Source organism: Pipistrellus kuhlii, unplaced genomic scaffold (assembly GCF_014108245.1).
Source record: "Pipistrellus kuhlii isolate mPipKuh1 unplaced genomic scaffold, mPipKuh1.p scaffold_m20_p_10, whole genome shotgun sequence".
NCBI classification, from domain to species: Eukaryota; Metazoa; Chordata; class Mammalia; order Chiroptera; family Vespertilionidae; genus Pipistrellus; species Pipistrellus kuhlii.
This window is the reverse complement of record NW_023425405.1, coordinates 53,881,336-53,902,371: the sequence shown is the minus strand read 5'-3', so window position 1 is coordinate 53,902,371 and position 21,036 is coordinate 53,881,336. Positions and strand designations below refer to the sequence as shown.

Genomic DNA, 21,036 nt, shown 5'->3' with positions numbered 1-21,036 from the left:
CTACCTGGGAAAGTCACTCAATGTTGGTTAGTGTTCATTTCTCTTTAGGATAGCATTCAGCATATCAAACTGCATGTTGGAAAATATCATGCCTGATTAACCAGAAAATTATTGCAGCAAAAATTTCAGAAAAAAAATTAAGTAAAGGAACCCTAGTTTCTTGTGAACACACCCTCACTTCCATATTGATTAACCCACTAAGCTTCAAAGTATTTTCTAGGCGAGCCTCAGACACAAACCTGTCAGAAGGCAGGCCTTGACACAGACTGAACTTGAGCATATGGTACTTAGCAGTGTGTTCAGCTTAGGGAGAGTGTAAGATAATAGGGCCTGATAATTAAAATAGCACGTTTGTGCCGAAACCGGTTTGGCTCAGCGGTAGAGCGTCGGTCTGCGGACTGAAGGGTCCCAGGTTCGATTCCGGTCAAGGGCATGTACCTTGATTGTGGGCACATCCCCGGTGGGGGGTGTGCAAGAGGCAGCTGGTTGATGTTTCTCTCTCATCGACGTTTCTGGCTCTCTATCCCTCTCTCTTCCTCTCTGTAAAAAATCAATAAAAATATATTAAAAGAAAAAAAAATAACACGTTTGTTTATAGACATAACCTAATCTAGGGCATACTGCTAACATTTTTAGCAAGCACATGGTTATTTCAGGGCTAATTATCTATCTGAACTTAAAATATATTATGAATTATTTCTCTCACTAAATATGTAAATGTTTTTTGTTGGATGATAAACTAGTTCAAAGTTCTCCTAGATCATTTTGAGTTGTGTAGATAGAAATCTGGTCAGCTACTACATACATGATTACACTGGAGACTGTCTCCAAGTTTGACTCTGCTATGTATAAAGACTACAGTTTTTATTGATTTCAAGGTTTTAGAGGCACTCTGTGACCCACTCTGAATGATCAATATCCTCATACATATGGCTACCCAGATATTTAGGGTCATTGCTCAGTATCCAATTAATTTGCATCTCAAGATATCTGCTTGGATTAGTAGAAGAAATGGTGGGTTTGTCTTTTAAGATATGTGGTTTTGCCAGTCCTCTTCATCCAGCCTTTTACCATTTTCATTGCTAATTGTGTATTATTTATGGAGGAATTTTATTTAGATGTCTGGCCTGAAGTGAATGTCTCCAAATATGTATCTGTGAATTAGCCATTGGGGGAAAAGTGCTGCAGAAGGCATTAATTACCCTTGTATAATAAAATTCCATTTGGTGGAATAACAGCAGGAGTTCTTCAGAATAAGATGTGTACAGAGAACAAAAGCAGGGAAGACAATAACTGTTTTAAGAATTAGTAGGCATTCTTCTAAAAAGTCCCATGAGGCTTGTGAGAAGACTTTTTTTTTTTTATTCAGAACCTTGATTCTAGATACACACTGGGCTTACAACATGGATAAATGGCTTCAATTATCCCAATAAAAAAAGGACACAAAAAGAAAACTAGCTCAAGATCCTAGTTTGAAGGATGAACATCTATAATCTAACTTACCACTTGATAGGTAATGGCATGACTTTCAAATATGTGTGACTAATAACCATGAATTAAGATTATACCAGGATTTAGATAGTAGGTGTCATCTGATTCCTTGGTCTATACCTGGGTGTGGGTGATTGGCAATCTGAGTGACAGTTTAATCTGGAATGCACATACAATTCAGTTACTATCTTCTGGGCAGAAGATATTTTATATATTTTGAATTCAATGACAACTATTTAAATGTTTAAGTACAAATATTTAATATCAAGGCAGGATACATTTTTCTACAGTAGATACTCAAATTATAAGAAAAAATGTTTTCATTCTTCTATTTTTCATTGTTTATACATTATTTAATACCTAGTCATCTGATATTCATTTAAACACATGTTGCATTTACACTTGACTCAAAATAAGGCATCAATTAAAGAACTGCTTTTCTACCCTTTTTGCGGATAGATACCTACACCTCAAAATGCATTGGTGGAAATTGATTTTCTGCTATGTATCATGAAATTAATTAGAGAAATACAGCATAAGTCAAACATTTACTCCCCTGTGGGAAGTGAAGTTGGGCTTTATAATGGCCATCAGCAAAATCCATGGTTTAAATTACAGATTAACAAAGAGCTCATGAGCTCAAAATTAAGTTATTCTGTTTAAAATCAATCACTGAAACTGTCATTCTGCTTATTGCTTTGACTTCCTAACAAAGGTTTAAATGAGGACTTTATGTGCAAGTAGAGGATGTCAAGAGACCTGCTCTTTTTCAGACCTGCATGAGCTGGGGAGGCAAAACATTTAGGCTATTCATCTAATTAGGAGGAGGAAAGTATTTTTCAAAAAAAAAAAAATCTTTACCAAAAAATCCCACAAATTCAAGTTCACAATTAATCTATTATCTGGGGGGGAAATGGTAATGAATGAAAGGTGGGGTACACTTAAGAAGCACTAGATTCATTGATACCAGAGCCGAATGCAGAAATCTGGAATTTATTCTAGTTTTTAGTGCCAAGGGACGTAGGGTTCAGAAGCAGTACTGCCTTTGCCAGTAAAGTGCAGTCAGACTATGTTTTTAAGACAGAGCATTTTTCCTTTGTCACTGGGCTTCATGTTGGTTCACTACTCCAGTCCTGAGCAGCTCAGCGATGGTCCTGTCATCATATCTGAGGGCCTCTTTCAGGATGTGCGTCGTGTGCTGCCCAAGCAGGGGAGGTGGCCTGGCCTCTGACATCTTGAACTTACTGTATCTCACAGCTGGGCCTGTCAAAAGAGGTGGAAAGCAGGAAGCCTGTTAATGACTAACCCTAGGAAACGTATTACCCAAGCAGCCCGGGGTGTTTCCAACGAATGCCAAGAATATCATTGCTCGTTACACCCTTGCAGATGCACCATCGTTTTGGAAGGAAATGTATTTTTACATGTGGCTTTGCTTGACTCCATTTCATCCAACTGCACAGTCGTCATCAGATCTGCCTACCACTGTGCAGGGGACTGCACGCCCATGGTACGTGCTAAGCCTGATCAGAAGCTGTCAGTCCTGTCACAGGAAATCTCAGGGGTAGGGCACTCAACTGACTGGACTCTTCTGGGTCCAAGAGAATAACAACCAAGATATATAGTGTCTTTCTGAAACTGACAATCTGACCCCATGCGAGGATAGTCCAAAATTTTATTATTCACTGCCAACTGTATAGTTCCAAGATTTAGTACAACAAACAGCAACTATATAGCAGCCAGACCCTGGTTGAATCGTTTGGATGGTAGAAGTTATATATGCACGCTCCTTTGTTAGGGAGACTTCAGTCTGAATGTTACCTCTTTTTTAAAATTTGTCTTTATTGTTGAAGGTATTGCAGATGTCTCCCCACCACATTCCTGCACTGACCCACCATCCCGTTTCCACTCCCCTACAGGTATTCCTACATTATTTCTGTCCAAGGGCTATGCGTATATGCATATAAATCCTTTGATTAATGTCTTTCCACCCTCCAATCCCCTTCCCTCTGAAATGTATCAGACCATTGCATACTTCAATGTCTCTGGATAATTTTTTGTCAGTTGATTTTATTCCATATAAAATTGAGAGCAGTGAAACTTGTCTTTCTCTGATGGCTTATTTTGCTCAGCATTATAACAGCCAGGTTCCTCCATGCTGTCTCAAAAGGTAAGAGATCCTTCCTAGATCCTTCTTTTTTATAGCTGCACAGTATTCCATTGTGTAAATGTAGCACAGATTTTTTATCTATTCATCTACTGATGGGCACTTGAGCTGCTTCCAGATCTTAGCTATCCTATATAATAAAAGCCTTGTGGCATTACACCCTCGTGTGTAATCACAAATGGCTACCCTCACATCATCACAAGATGGCCACCATAGGATGGCCAGCAGGAGAGGGCAGTTGTGGGCAATAAGGCTGGCAGGAGAGGGCATTTGGAGGCTAACAGACCAGCAGGGGAGGGCAGATAGGGGCAATCAGGGCTGCAGGGAAGGGCAATTGGGGGAGATCGGCCAGCACGGGAGTGGTTAGGGGGCCATCAGGCTGGCAGGCAGGCAAGCAATTAGGAGCCAGTGGTCCTGGATTGTGAATAGGATTATCTGACTGCAGGTTTAGGCCACAGGGATCGAGCCTAAACTGGCAGTCAGACATCCCCAAGGGGTCCTAGATTGGAGAGAGTGCAGGACAGGCTAAGAAACCCCTTCCTCTCCTCCCCCCCTGCACGAATTTCATGCACCAGGCCTCTAGTTGTAAATAACACTGCTATGGACATAGAGGTGCACATGTAATTTCTGATTGGTGTTTCAGGATTCTTATGATATGTTCCTAGAAGTGGGATCACTGAGTCAAATGGTAGTTCCATTTTTAATTTTTTGAGGAAACACCACACTGTTTTCCATTGTGGTTATACAAATCTGCATTCTCACCAGCAGTGTACTAGGGTGTTGTGGGTTTTTCCCCCTCCACATCCTTGCCAGTACTTGCTGTTTATTGATTTATTAATGATAGCCATTCTGGCAGGTGTGAGGTGGCACCCCATTGTTTTATTTTGCATTTCTCTTATAACTAATGACATTGAGCATTTTTTCATATGATTTCTAGCAGAACCATCTTTTTTTCTTTGTTTTTACATATATTTTTCTTTATTAAAAATTATTTATTGTTAGAAGTATTACATGTCTCCTTTCCCCCCCACTGATCTCTCCTCAGCTTCCTCCACCCCCCAGGACATGCTCTCTTCTCCCTCTCCCCAGTGTCCATTGATTATGCTCATATACATGCATACAAGTCCTTGGTTGACCTCTCACCCCCTTACCCCCTGCCTTCCTTCATAGGTTGGACAGTCTGTCAGTGCTGCTATGACTCTAGTTTTATTTTTGCTTATCGGTTTATGTTGTTCATTATATTTCCATTAATGAGTGAGATCATGTGATATTTATCTTTCTCTGACTGGCTTATTTGCTTAGCATAATGCTCTCCAGTTCCATACATGCTGTTGCAAATGGTAAGAATTCCTTCTTTTTTACAGCAGCATAGTATTCTATTGTATAGATGTATCACAGTTTTCTAATCCACTCATCTGCTGTTGGGCACTTAGGCTGTTTGAAATCTTAGCTATTGTAAATTGTGCTGCTATGAATATAGGGGTATATATATCCTTTCTGATTGGTGTTTCTGTTTTCTTGGGATATATTCCTAGTAGTGGGATTACTGGGTCAAATGAAAGTTCCATTTTTAATTTTTTGAGGAAATTCCACACTGTTTTCCACAGTGGCTGTACCAGTCTGCATTCCCACCAGCAATTTAAGAGGGATCCTTTTTCTTTGCATCCTCTCAGGGACTTGTCCTCTGTTGATTTGTTGATGATAGCCATTCTAGCAGAGCCATCTTGAAAAATCAACTTCTTTGAGCCTCAAGTTCCATAGCTCTAAATTGGGCATGGTGTTTACCACATAAATTTGACATAAGAATTTCAGTGAGATAATGGGCAGAAAGCACTAAGCAAATATTCCATAGGCCATAGTAATGTACAAAATCCATTGGCTATTCTGATGGCAAAAGCTGCCACAGCATCATTCTTGAAGCTTGCAGTGCAAGAGGAAAATACACATCGCCAGCTCTTCGCTGAACACTAAGCCACTGCAAACAGGGTTGCTCAAGCAATACTTTCACCCAACAGTTGGGAATATATTATCCCATTCTTTATCAATGGCCACTAAAGCCCCAAAAGCTAAGGTTTTACTTAAGGTCATATGGCTAATAATTATTAATAGTTCCAGGATGCAAAGCCATGTGCATTTGAATTGTCTCCCATTGAACACCCTAGCAGTCTTAGCCTTAGCAGTCTCTTTTTACTCTCCACTCTGACTTTGAAAAGATGAACTGACACTGGAGAACAGATTTTACTTTTCTTGCTTAATTAAGTGAAGTGATATGGATGTTGCTTTCCTTTGTATCGTTTTATTAGCCTTCAGGAAAACAAACTAGTCACAAGAAGACTCCAAAAGAGAAATACATTTTTTTCACCCTCCTTTTGATTTGGAAGCCCATTTTTAAAAAGATTAATCCAATGTATGTTTGGGTAACAGAATGTCAGTCAGGAAAGCAGCAAACATGCCTTGAGCTCTTTGTAGAACCCCATTAATAAAAAGTATTGTGGTAGAAACCATTGTAATAAAGGACAGAGACCATCAAGCCACACCTCTGTGTAACACATACCATCCACTACAGATAAATGGCAACCTTTAATTAATATCCAAAGTTGTCCTTCTCTGAAACTCAGTGAAATCCATTTTTTTCTTCTCATATTTCCTTTTAAATTTCCTTGTGCATGACTGTTTTTCATAGGTTTATTCCATTTCATTAAAGAAGTATGCATTGGCAGGCACAGTCTTCTGCTCTCCTGATAAAACTGATAATCTGATGTTTTAGGGATGTGATCCTTACTCATTTTTTTCTTTCAGATTTGGTTCTATTTTGACATTAATTATCAACAGTTTTAATCTAAAACTTGTCTTTCAAAAGAAGAACCCCACTGAGGTAGTACATGTCTGAAGTCAATGTGATGTGACTTTTTCTTAAATGAATTACCTGAAATGAGACTTCCAACTGAGATGAGACTTCCAACTGAGATGAGACTTGCAAATGAATTACGTGAAATGAGACTTCCCTGATGCTGAGTCTTTAGTTGTTTAGGCAGCCTTTTCTCTACTATCTAATCTCTATACTAAATCTATTGCATCAAAAATGTTTAGTGTCCACAGGAAGCAAATTAAATGAATGAAAAATTAATCTCTATAACTCATAATTTTAGAGATAAATGCATTTCTTTAAAAGAGATTTCATTCCATATTCTTGGCCTTAAATAAGAAAACTGCTATTGCCTAAAGGGTAGACTTAGGATAGTTTTACATAGAAAAGAACCATGGCCTATATGTTCGACAGAAGAGGCAGAGAAAAAAACTCGGTTTCTCTTTGAGTCACAGTCATTTAGGAGTAAACAAAGGTTAGGTGATTTTCCTTTGCCTTAACAAAAGTTATCAGCGAGGCCAGTGTTGCTCAGTGGTTGAGTACCAACCCAGGAACCAAGAGGCCGCTGGTTCCATTCCAGGTCAGGGCACATGCCTAAGTGGTGGGCTTGGTCCCCAATGGGGGGCTTGCAGGAGGCAGCCAATTGATGTGTCTCTCTCTTTCTCTTCAATGTTTTGATTTATCTATCCTTTTCCCTCTCTGTCAAAAAATCAATAAAAAGATATTTTTTAAAAACAATCAAACTGAAAAACATTGAAATAAAGGCAATTTCCAGTACATCAGCTAAAACCACAAGTGCTGTCCTTGTGAGGGGTTATCTAATTTAATGATTGGTGGTCAAAACCCTGGGGTCTCCTTATACTCCTCACACACACACACACAAAAAAGGAAATAATGGGATCCAGGATGGCAATGGAGTAAGTAGAAGTTATACTCATATCCTTCCAAAACAAAACCAAAATTACATTCAAAACATTGAAATGCCAACTGAAGACTATCTGAACAGAAGCCTTATAAGCAAGAATTTACAGAAGATGCCATATGGAGACTAGTAGAAAGGGTAGAGATGCAGGAAGGGTTGGCCATGTACCCACATGGACTCAGAAACACCCTGAGGAGTATGAGGTCTTAACACCCCAGCCCAGAACACCAGATCTAGAAAGAGGGGACTACATAACATAAGGCTTTAAAAATCAATGGGGATTATGTCTTTCTAGATAAATTAGGGAGTCTGTTAGAAACCCAGGCACCATCATAAAGGACCACTTCGAAAAATCTTGTTTTTAGCCACTTACTCTGGGTTCTGGCAAAGGGAGGGTGGGTCAGATGACAGAGAACTACAGTCTTGTGAGGAGAGATGGGGTTTGTGGCTCTGGAGAGAGCTGAAGCGATAACTGCTAAAATCCCTACCCTCCATAGTATATCAGCCTGGGGGTATACAATAGCCCCATCCTTCTGACTCCCTGTCAGCCTACCTTGCTGAGGTTGGACTCTCCAAGAGGCATGGAAAGAATGTGGAATAGACTGAGTTGTGTGGTTCTAGGATGGTGCAATTTTTCCCTTGCACACCAAATGAGTGCAGAGCCCTTCCTTCATATGTTCAAATCCTGGTCTGTTTGAGCCTGATAAACATTGCTGGATTGCCCCTGATGATGGCTTACACCTCCTTACACATTGTATAAGAATAAAGTAAATATGAGTTAAAGACTTAAATGAAAGGCTAAAAACAATAAAACTCCTAGAAGAAAATGTAGTACTATATCAGACATTTCTCTTAGTGTTATATTTTTTCCCAATATATATCCTTTGGCAAGGGAAACAAGAAAAGATAGCAAATCAACTACATCAAACTAAAAAGGTTTTGCACAGCAAGAGTAACAATCAACAAAATGAAAAGACAACCCACGGAATGGGAGAATATATTCACCTGTGATACGACTGATAAGGGGTTAATATACATATTCAGAACAAAAAAAGACAAACAATACAATGAAAAACTGAGGAAAGGGCTTGAATAGACATGTCTCTAAAGAGGACATATGGATAACATTTGAAAAGATGCTCAAGTTCAAATCATCAAATGCAAAGTTAAACCATAATGAGATATCACCTCACTCCTATCAGAATGGCTATCATCAATTAATCAACAAACAAATGTTAGTTACGATGTAGACAAAAGGAAATTCTCTGGGAATGCAGACTAGTACAGCCACTGTGAAAAACACTAAGGTGTTTTCTCAAAATATTAAAAATGGAACCTGCATTTGACCCCGCAACCCACATCTAGGAATATATCCCAAGAAAACAGAAACACCAATCAGAAAGGATATATGCACCCCTATGTTCATAGCAGCACAATTTACAATAGCTAAGATTTGGAAGCAACCTAAGTGCCCATCAGCAGATGAGTGGATTAGAAAACTGTGGTACATCTACACAATGGAATACTATGCTGCTGTAAAAAAAAAAAAGAAAAAAAAGAAGGAATTTGCAACAGCATGAATGGACCTGGAGAGCATTATGCTAAGCAAATAAGCCAGAGAAAGATAAATATCACATGATCTCACTCATTAATGAAAAGATAATGAACAATATAAACTGATGAACAAAAATAGAACCAGCCGAAACCGGTTTGGCCCAATGGATAGAGCATTGGCTTGGGGACTGAAAGGTCCCGGCTTCAATTCCGGTCAAGGGCATGTACCTTGGTTGCGGGCATATCCCCAGTAGGGGGTGTGCAAGAGGCAGCCAATCGATGACTCTCTCTCATCGACATTTCTAACTCTCTCTCTCCCTTCCTCTCTGTACAAAATCAATAAAATACATTTAAAAAATATATTTAAAAAAAATAGAACCAGATTCATAGAAGCATCAAACAGACTATCTAACCTATGAGGGAAGGTGAGAGATGAGGGGGTGAGAGATCAATCAAAGGACTTATATGCATGCATATGAGCAAAACCAATGGACACAGATAGTAGGGGGTGTGAGGGCATATGTTGGGGAATGGGGGGCCTGAGGAGATGTCAATGGAGGAAAAGGAGACTTAGTAATACTTTAAACAAAAAATAATTTTTAAAAGGGAACTCTCATGCACTGTTGGTGGGAATGCAGATTGGTGCAGCCTCCATGAAAAACAGTATGAGGTCTCCTCAAAACATTAAAAATGGAATTCTTATAACCCAACAATTCTACTTATGGGTATGAGTCTGAAGAAACCCAAAACACTAATTCAAAAGAATATATGCACCCTCATGATCATCGCAGTGTTATTTGTAATAGGCTAGATATGGAATTAAACCAAGTGCCCATCAAAGATGAGTGGATCAGAAAGAGCTGGTACACATATACAATGAATTATTTCTGGACCATAGAAAAGAATGAAATCTTACCATTTGCAACAACAAGAATGGACCTAGTGGCTATTATGCTAAGTGACATAAGTCAGTCAAAGAATGACAAATACCATACAATTTCACTTATTTGTGTAATCTAAAGAGCGACATAAATGAAGAAACTAAACAGAAACAGGTTCATAGATACAACAAACAGATTGATGGTTGCCAAAGGGGAAGAAGCTCGAGGGGGCTGGGTTTAAGAAGTGAATGATTAAGAAATACAAGTTGGTAGTTACAAAATAACCATATGGATGTAAAGTACAGCATAGGAAATATAGTCAACAATACAGTAAGTGTGGATGGTGCCGGTTGGGTTCTGAAAATAGCAGGGACAGCATTTTGTAAAGTATATGATTGTCTAACCACTATATTGTACACCTGAAACACAAAATAATATTTAATGTAAACTGTAACTAAATTTTTAAATAAGGGAATTGGGTGACAAGTTTTGAAGGCTCTATCTACCTCTGAGGACTGTGTGTGAACTCCCTATGGTTCCCTCAGGGATGGTCTGTATGATTCTAAAACAGTGCTATGCCTTTTTATTCATCTGCATATGCTTATCAAGAAAGACTGAACTGATAAATTTCATGGAATCTAGAATCTAACAGCTTGAGGCTGACAAAATACAAAGATAGGTGAGAAAGAATCCTGTCTCAGTTTCCAAGTCATATTGGAGACCACTTTTCTTCGTGAGTGTTTATTGTATAGTGGGCCTGTGACTGGGTTCTTTGCACACCACTTCTTGGTGAAAAGGGGTCAGGATAGAGCAAGAGAGAATTAGCTGAGTTTGAAACTGAACTGAGGGGTCTTAGAGTAGAACAGTCCAAGAACATCTTTGGGTTTCATATTCTGACCAGTCTGTTCTCCCATCTTTCCAGATCACAGTTCTACAGATCTCTTATGCAATATTTACACATTACTACCTCATCTTTTCAATTAATTTGTCATATGCCAGCTATTTCCTTGTAGGAAGTCATAAAATCGCAGCACCATCAATGCTTTTCATTTTCTCCTGTTTCTGAGTTAGGCAATGCTCTCCAAAGCCCTCCCCTCTCCCCATCCGAAAAGGAATGAGGCCTCTTGCAGAAAGTGATCTGGTGTAAGCCACAGGGAGGACCCAGATCCTCATGTGCCAGAGAATTCCTCAGACTATCCCTGCAGTGTTTTCCATCTGTGGTTTGAGGCCCTACAGTAATAAGACCCTGACTATTTTGTCTCATCTTCTTTTAGAAACCTTCCATGATTCTTTTAGGCTGAAAAGAGAATCTACCCAATCTATACAAACATCCCACGCTACACTAACTATACACAGAGTTCAAGCTACATTTTATAACCCAGACCAACTTAATAATGTAAACAGTTGCAGGAAACAGAGGTAGCCAAAAGCATGTGGGTAACCATAATGAATATTCAAGTAATGGGAATATAATATCACATCATCACGAGGGAAAGAACCTAAACAGTCCTTTTTTTCCAGAACTCTCTGCACCTCCCATTTTGATGATGCATTTTTAAAGTAATGAAACAGTCTATTGCTCAACCTCACAAGCACATTGGCAAATGATCAACACTAAGGGTTAAATTAATTAACATAGTTGGTCTGTCCAATCACAATGGAAGCAAAATAAATACAATTAAAGGTAATTGTGTGGGACTTTTCATTTGTTGTTTCTTTTATAATAATAGCAGATATGAGTGCCAACTTTTGAAAATATCAAGAATAGTTAAAATCAAACATCTGTTTTATAATATGTAAAATGCTATATCAAACATTTTGATTTTGACTTCTTTAGACCATTGCTCAGGTACAGGCTGTGGATACCATTTAATCTTCAAGGCTTACTAGTGTAATAAGAATCCAAACTTCATTTTGCCGAAAATAATGATAGTTTCAGTACCAAGTTATTTCACAATTTTCCCTCCAGTGCTTGAACTCATCATCATAACAATAACAATATTATTTATATGGTGCCTCTCAGTCATAGCATCCAAGGCGCCAAATGGAGCCATACAGTTAGAACACATGAAACCCATTAGATATGAGATAAAAGAGATAAAATCATTTAAACTAGAATAAAATGGTGAGTAAAGGTCTTAGAGTGAAAAATTGTTTTGGACAACTTTCACAGAAGAGCTCAATCTATGGGATGCTTAGGTAGTCCAGCATCCCAGAAACTCAAGGCAACATGTTCTGGGTGGGTACCACCAACTTAGACAGGTCACCCTCCAGGCTCATCCAGAGCTCAGAGGCACCATTTATCACTTCTGATGAAAATTGACTTTAATTTGCTATTTTGTGACTCACTAAAGAGTACCTCAAGTGCCACTACCTGCAAGGGAACAGTGTATTTTCAACTATGTCTATGATCCTCTGGTAGTCATCAGTGTTGTTCATCAAATCCCCACTTCCCACCTTCTAAGAGCAGGATATTAAATTCTGATCCCTTTGATGTTGGATGAGGTCATGTGGCTGGCCAACAAATTTTAAATGGAAGCGATATGTATGCCACTTCCAGGCCAGACCACTCACTTGCTAATTGAAGATTTTCTCTTTTTCATGACAACTTGGCAGTGTGTGTAACTGTTCCACCAGCCTGGGGCCCTTTAAACCCATGATGGACATGTAGTGTGAGCATGTAATATATTTGTATTGTTTAAAGCCAATCTTATTTGGGAATTATAGGGAAATTGATTATATGCCTCGATTTTAATACAGAGACATATTTGCCTAAACCAGAAGAGGGACTCATTAATCTGGTCCCTCGGCATTCCTTTCAAAAGCATTCAGTTCAGATGTTCCAAATACTTTGAAACTCTTATTTTGTGTGTAGCCAATTTTAACCAGTGGAATGATGAGAACAGCTATTATTTATTGAGTACTTGCATGTGTTAGGCATTTGGTAGAATGCTTTTTCATGTATTACCTTGTTTGATAGACTCAGTAACTTTAAAATGTAGAATTATTATTGTACCATTGGAAGGACAGGGAAAGTGGGGTTAAGTAACACAGCCAGTCAACTAAAAATTTTGTTAGAACTTAGGCTGGCTAACTACAAAGTGCATGCTCATTAACACTAGGATGTATTTCCTCCCTGCATAATGTGGAAGAAAATCTGTTCTCATATCAGTGGCTGAATAAATACCATTCTTTGGCAGATGGTATAAAACAGTACTGTATTATAAATACTTATATATTTTATGATTGCTACTCCATTGAGGCATTTATCTTTCATTTGAAAAAGAAACACGGCAACTTGTACTTGATTTATCTATCTTGTTCCAACCCACTGAAATGTCATAGTAGATTATCCATTTCCTGCTGGAAAAATATATGGCCCATAAGGAAATGCTATTCATATTCATTAGCAAATACTCCATCTCCCCTCAAAGTGTGCTACCCAAACTTTCGGCTGAGGTCTCTGAAAAATGTCCACTTGGAAGAAAATCTCCCCTGAATGCTTCTTCCCAGCGTTTGTATTTGCTTCTAATTATTTTAAACACTTCTGAAAATGCGAGGAAGGGTGAAGAAACACCTTGCTGACAATGTGTTCTTTGCCAAAATAATCAATTATCCTGCTCCTTTGCCTTCTAAAATTCAAATATTCAATACAAGTTCCTTGGGCACATTCCCAAGGTTTTGTTTGGTAGACTTCACCACGGAAAACAAAATTGGTTCAGCTGAAGTCTGTAGCCAGAACATTTTAAGCTTCATAGACCTTCAAAGTAGTGACCTTCTCTTCACCTCCTCTGCCTCTATGCTCGATTAAGGAAAATACCGGAAGAAGTTTCCATTCAAAAAAGCCAGATTGCATTTCAATTCAGTTTGGAGAGGAGGAATTGAACAGAGTTTGAAGCAGGTAGTTATTTGTGGCTCTTACCTCAAATAGCTTTGAAAAGTGGTTCTGTAAACCTTTAAAAGTCTTTTGTAATTTAATAATTTTTTCTGCACTTCTTAATCTCTCTCTTAAGGGAATCAGCCTTGTCTACCACCTTCTTTCCTTTCCCAAGAGTCTCTGAGTCACAGAAATCACAATCACAACCCAAGCAAATAGAGATCAAGAAAATTAGGTCCCCAGACCTGCTGCTGAGAAAAATGGGGATATGCTATTTGTTAGAATTTATTGTAGTTCTTCCCTTTCACTTTGCCTGCCTCTGTGCTCCAGATGGAAAGATTTTAGGAAAAAGTACTTCCCCTCCATGTCCCTATTTCTGCTTTAGCATATCTTAATCCTCAGCATTGCCTTTGATACCTTGCTAAACCAGTAGTCCTATCTCTGAAATATCTCTTACTCATAAACACACTTCTGATCTTTTCTGCTACCTCCTTGGCCAATGCACCCTGAAATAAGAGGAAAGCCTACTTAATTTTTTCCTCAGTTATTCTCTCCAGCCAAACTGTATTCACTATCCTCTGGACCTGATGCTATGTGGATCCTTGGACCCATGTAGAGTACACTTCATTTTAGCAATCCCTAAGTTCACATTATCCTTAAATTTATGTTCAAGCTCACTTGATGTTGAGCCTTCTCTTTTTCTCACAGTGCAAAAGAATGTCTCCCTTCTCTGATGGCCTATAACATTCGATTGGTATTCCCTTTATGGTATTATCTCAATTTCTAACTGTTTTGCCTCTTGTGATTTTTTATTTTTTTTTGAGACCAGAATCAACATTTTGCTCATTTTGCATCTCCAACAGTATATATTACATGGTGAGTGTTTAGTAAATAATTATGAAACAAAACTATTTAGACAGAAAAGAAACAAAAAACTAACTAGATATCCAGAATTGGGAATAAGTAAAATATAGATATATGGAGAAGTTAAATCTTGCAAATTAATATATTTTGCACCAAGTTTCTAAATGAAGATATCTCTACTTTCCTCTTTCCCACTCCATATCCAACCCATCAGCAAATACTATTGACTCTATGTTCAAAATATATTGGAATCCAACCACATTTTATAACAAGCTTAGTCTAAGTGATCATCATCTCTTGCCTAGTGAGATCCTCCTATCATATGTCCCTTCTTACATGCTTCCTTACAATATATTCTTTCAAAAGCAGCTGAAGTTACCCCTTTAAAAGCATAATTCAGATCATAGAACTCTTCTCAGAATTCTGACAGTGGATTCCAAAATTCTACATAATCCACCAACCTTCCCTCTAACTGAGCTCCCTTTCTGCCTTTTCCTCTCTTAACTCACTTTGTTCCAGCCCTGCTGGCCTTCTTGCTTTTCGTCAGGTACACTCATCCTCACGCCTTGCTCCAGTTCTTCTTTCTACTTGGAACTTTCTTCCATCTGATGTCTACACATATCATTTCCACAAATACTTCAAGTCTTTGCTCAGTGAGGTCTCCGCTCACTACCTACCACATTTAACACTGCAACCTGCCATCCTGACCCTGCCACTTCCAACCCCCTTATTCTGCTCTACTTTGTCTTTCTTCAACATTGTTCCTGTAGGTCTACTGTTCTTTGTCTCCCTCTGCTAGAGCATTAGATTTTCAGTGGCAGGGAGCTGTGTCTGTTTTCTTCAACAAATATTGGCTAAATATGTATGAATGAATGAACAAATGAATGAATGAATGAATGAATGATCACAATTAGATTTTGAATTTAGTTCTCATGTTTCTGCAACAATGAAACTCAAAGTACTCATACTCTAAGACTTCAAGATTCTAGCAAAATGAATCTTGTCAAACACACTCAAAAGCAAGGCGAAGCACTGTTACTACTATGAATCAAAAGTCACATGTAAACAAAACGTATTCAATACAATGTGTTTGTCTTAGGGCATCTGCTTTATCTAGTTGTGAATCTTGCACTTATATTACCCATGAGGATGGACAACTACAACATTCCAAAGATGAAATATTTCAATAGTTGGGTAGAATTTTTGTGATTCTGTGGGGACAGGAACTATTATCTGTTTTGAGTCCACTCTATGTCCAGAAGTCAGTATATTGTGATGGTCAATATATACAGTATTTGTTAAATATATGAATGAAGAGATTGGATCCTTATACTTTTAGAAATAAAAAAGACAGTAAAAATAATGTTAATATTCACACAAATAAAAGTTTTACCACCCTAACCAGTTTGGCTCAGTGGATAGAATGTCAGCCTGTGGACTGAAAGGTCCCAGGTTCGATTCTGGTCAAGGGCATGTACCTTGGTTGCAGGCACATCCCCAGTAGGGGGTGTGCAGGAGGCAGTTGATCAATGTTTCTAACTCTCTATCCCTCTCCCTTCATCTCTGTAAAAAAATCAATAAAATATATTTTTAAAAAAGTTTTACCACCTGGATGTTATCACAGTGCTACCAAATTTTACCTTAAGTGAATTTGTTTAGAAATTAATTTTTAAATAATGACAATAATACTTAGGACTCTGAACAATGTACAATACTGTCAGACTTTTAAAAATGTTTATTATTCCTTCTTAGAAGGACATAATTTCTTCTACATTTTAATGTCTATTTTTTTCTACTTGGAAAATGTCTTGATTTTATTTATATGAACTATAATTTTGACAATTGCATGTTAATTTAATCTTGTTTTTTATGTTTCCCTTTGCTCATGGGTATTATGAATTTTGCATAATACATGTCTGTTGTGGTACACAAACATTTTCTTATTTATTATTTCTTCCCTTTCCCACATTCTCCTTATTAGTTATTTTGATTGGTGTTTACAAAATGCACTGCTGACTCTCTTGAACATTAATTCTGTGGTTATTTTTTCCTAGTATCTTTTGTATTATTTAAAAGTATTTAACAAGGTATTATAAAAGGGGCCAATAACTATTGAATATCTAAACTGTTATTTTCATTTTCACAGTTTCATTGTAAATTTGAAGATGGTCATTTACTTCTTTATACATTAATTAAAATAAATGAGTAATGGAGTTCTTTGCAGTTTCCAATAACACAAACTTAGTTCTTTTTCATCTGCTAAAAGCAGAATTGGCATGAAATGTGTTAGGATATCCTCAGTCCATGTTAAGTGGAAAGACATTTCCACATTGGAACTTCATTAATTTTGCCTAGTAACAATCCAACTTAAGTAAATGAAAAGTATAAAACATATCATTTTATACAAATAAATTAAACTAGGCCAGAGATGCCTTGTAAATCTTAAGAAAGCTTACTTAATAATATACACAAGTGGATTATAATTACTAAATTAATTCTTTGCCCACAAAGGGAACTTATTCTGTGTATGAGTGTACTTTTTTAGGAGCAGTAAAAGCGTTTCTTGTGTAATCATAATTAAGCCAATAATTTATTCAGAGTGTGAGTATGTGTGTTTAACAAGATAGCATAAAAACAAACTTCAAAATTATCATCTAAATATCTAAGTGATCACACATTCCAAATTAATGAGAACCAAATTCAAAAATGTTGCTGTTCTTAAGGCTCTAGGTTCACAAGGGCCATAAAAGCAAAGACCTGATCCCAGATAATTATTTGTAGATTAACATGAGTAAAAAGCCTTTGATGAGCAGTGATACTCTGTTGTTAAAAAAGTAAATAATAAATACTCTAATTATAAGTCTTTCACCTGGCATTTTGAATATCATGAAAGAAAAAGTCTAAATACTATAACAAAAATGGGTTATAATTTAAGATTCCTTTGTGGATTATACCTTCTCTGAAAGTTTTTGTACCTTAAAATTACATAAAGAGGTATAAAACAGTCTATGTGAGGAAAAATGACTATTTTTGTACACTATACAGGATTTGGAGGTTATTACACTATAAACAGTGTTATAAAGTCAAGAACATCACATACATAAAGTGTATTTTAAGGATATAATTAAACACATGCAAATGAGTCACATAAACTGGTGGAATATGAATAAGATCAGTGGATTGCATCAGTGTTAATTTCCTGTCTCTAATATTGTATTATATTTATGTAAGGTGTTACCAGTGGGGGGAATTGGGTGAAGGAATTCTTTCTTACGACTGCATATAAATAGACAAGTATCAAAAATCAAAAGTTTTTAAAGAGTTATAAAAAGATAAGAAAAACAAAAGCAATTTGATTGCATTTGATTAGTGCTTTTTATCTTTAACTACAAAGCAATTCAAATCTAACTTCAAGAGAATGGAAGATACTAATGATTCCCTCCAAACAGAACATTTCTCTGTTCTATAACTGCGTTGATCTTGAAATTGGGACTGAAAAAAGTGATTTTCCTGGAAGAGAGGGTTTACTAAAGGGTTAATGAAGATTACTTCAAACCAATAATAAATTTTTATTTGAATCCAAAAAAGTTGCTTATCTTTTTAAAAGTTTAAAACCAAATGAGTATATAGTAGTAAACACAGCCATCAAGTATGTTATTTTTCCAAGTTGTTAGCAAGCCTTGGGGATTACCGACCATGTCTTTTTTATCCTAGATTGAGGGTAGCAAATGCAGGTCCTTCCTAGATAGCACTATTTCTGGAGATCTGGCAATAGGACGTGGGTGCTGACAGACAGAGGGCACTAACAGAACTTAATTTCTGCAATCAACATTTCAACATGCCAAAAATAATGAAAGGTGCTCTCAAGCAGATGTCATTTGATAAGAAGAAATTTGAAGAATTGGGATATGGGACTCAGAAAATATCTAGAAGGAATCTAAAAAAAATAATAATCCACATTTAGTAATCTGGAAGGTAAATTTTAATTATGTTACACATTTGCTTGTAAGCTTTTAGGTGAACCTGGAAGAAACTAAAGACTAAATTCTTAAAGTGTCAGCATGGTGAAGTGAAAGAGAAAAACAATATCTTGAGCTGCCCTGCTCATTTCTCTCAGCTCCATGTGGGCATTAAAATGACAATTAAATAAAATGAAAATCTAGTTCCAGTAAAATTAGCCAATTTCTAGTGTTGAATAGCCACATGTGGCTAGTGGCTATCCTATTAGACAGAACAGAAAATATTTTAATCATCTCAATAAAATATTGGAAAGCCACACTCTAGTTAAGAAAAATATGACAAAGATCTAAAATATTTTTTTAAAGGACACCATTTTACAAATTGGACCTCCCAGAGATAGCACTATTTCTGGAGATCTGGACCTTCCGTAGGAGTATACCTTCTAGAAGAGCGGGTTTGAAAAGGACCCTAATATCATCATGCCAAAACACTTGTCATATGCTTGATTCTTTGTGGTCGCCCAACCTTTGTTTAAACTTTTTTTTTTTATAGGCAAATATTATAATTTCCCTCATTCTTTTCCAAGAAACATTTCTGTTCTTCGTATTTTATGGCTATAAGTCTTTCATCATTCTGGCTGTTCACTGCTGGATTCCCATCTAGATTCCAATTTACTTTATCTCTAATCAAAATGAAGTGCATGCTTCAGGTACTCAGAGTTTAAAATGTTTTTCTGTTCCTTTATTCTGGATAATGCACTTCTATTTCTATAGACTAATAACATAAGGTGTCTTTTAGTAACAACTAGTCAGGGTGTTTTTTTTCTTTTCTCTCTCTCTCTCTTTTTTTTTTTTTTTTTTTTTTTTTTTTTTTTTGCAATGAGTTTTCAATAAAATAAACTCCTGCAATCTGTTAAATGTGGCCATTGCTTCATCTAATTGAAATGTTTTTTTCTTACTTCTAATGATGTCTCTGTGAAATGGACCACTAGTACATTTCTGAATACTTCAGGTGGCAAATTCATTAATGACAGTGGTTTTGACTCAGATACAAATTCATGGTTTCCTACAGCTTTTCACGTTAAGTTCTGTCTTCATACATGTTGACAACAGAGACCAAGAATATGTCTTTGGAAAAATCTCACCATCATCCATCCCATCCCCAAATCATCACCATTTGAATCCAACCATTCTCCAGTCAGTTGGACTGTAGTAGTGTCTATTCCCTACTTCTCTGTTTTACCCACAAAAACATACCCAGTAATCTAGTTATACCGAATTTCCTACAACATACTTCACCTTTTCCTAGAAATCTAAAAGCAAATGCTAAATTTATTAGTACAATGACCAGAAAGGCTATAGCACAAGAAAGTACCCATCAACCCTAGAGCACTTAGGCTGCACCTACAATCCTGGAACCCACATTTTATAGTAAAACAATGCAGAGAAACATTTTTAATGACATTATTGATTGTCAAAAAATCATAGAGGTGAGGTCCTGTTCAACTGAATTCTAATGCATTTGGTATTTTCCACAATCCTCCAAGTGCACCTTTTATACAACTGCTTGAACTGTCAGTGGGAATGGGAAAGGAAATCAGCAATCTAAATGCTAGTTTAACCATTGCCCAGTTGGGATGTTATAGAACCAAATCTCTTAGTGACTCATTCAGTCTAGAGACAAATAGAGGAACATTTGCAGTATCTGATCTCAAAGCAGGTGATTCTATAGTAATAATGCAGTTATGTGCCAAGATCCTGAAAGGCAAGGTTCAAGAGAACCTTGCAGGACACCATTATTTTTAATATAAATTCAACTTTAAAATGACTTCAATTTTTCAAAAGACACAAGGCAGTGTGGGACTTAACACAGAGAATGTGGAAAATTAAGCAATTCTTTTATGAACACATGTTGAAATAGCAAAGCACTAACTAGGTGGACTTACACACACACGCAAAAAAAAAATAGTCATTTAAGAGTCAATCAGGTCAATATTTGCTTTCCACACAGAAACTTTATGTCACAAACTGGGGAGAATAATTCAGCAGGAGGGGGATGGGAGATGGAAGTGTTTTCCAAACAAGGACTCTCCTTGGTTTGTTAAGTTTTCTTGTTATATGCAGGGTTGTGGAATATGCACCATCTCAGCTCAACATTCCTACCTTTGGATTTGGATAAAGATTTGTTTTCCCACAGAAATCTGCAACAAAAATGTCATCTATTTGATTATTATTAGGTTTACAAATTATTTATTAGATTATCTCCAACAGTATAACAACAACAAACAACGGGGTACTGCTGGCAAGGTAGATTCTGCTAAAGGGAGAGCATGTAGTCACGCAGAGCACTAGCTGCATTGTCTGACCCAGGGGTGGCCAACAGGCAGGGAGGACCAGAAGTAAGAGAAGGCCCGAAACAATTGAGATGTCTGGGCTTCGTCTTTAGGGAATTCTCAGT

General features: G+C 37.1%; 1 protein-coding gene across 1 annotated transcript in view; it reads right to left on the bottom strand.

The window, feature by feature from the left end:
• Positions 1-1,342: 1,342 nt before the first annotated feature.
• SUGCT (succinyl-CoA:glutarate-CoA transferase) overlaps positions 1,343-21,036 on the bottom strand; it is a 432,199-nt gene continuing 412,505 nt past the window's right edge. Inside the window, exon 14 of the mRNA XM_036424491.2 lies at positions 1,343-2,754. Within this exon, the coding sequence (XP_036280384.1) occupies positions 2,591-2,754 (164 nt within the window). The 3' untranslated portion in view covers positions 1,343-2,590. The remainder of the gene's footprint in view (positions 2,755-21,036) is intronic.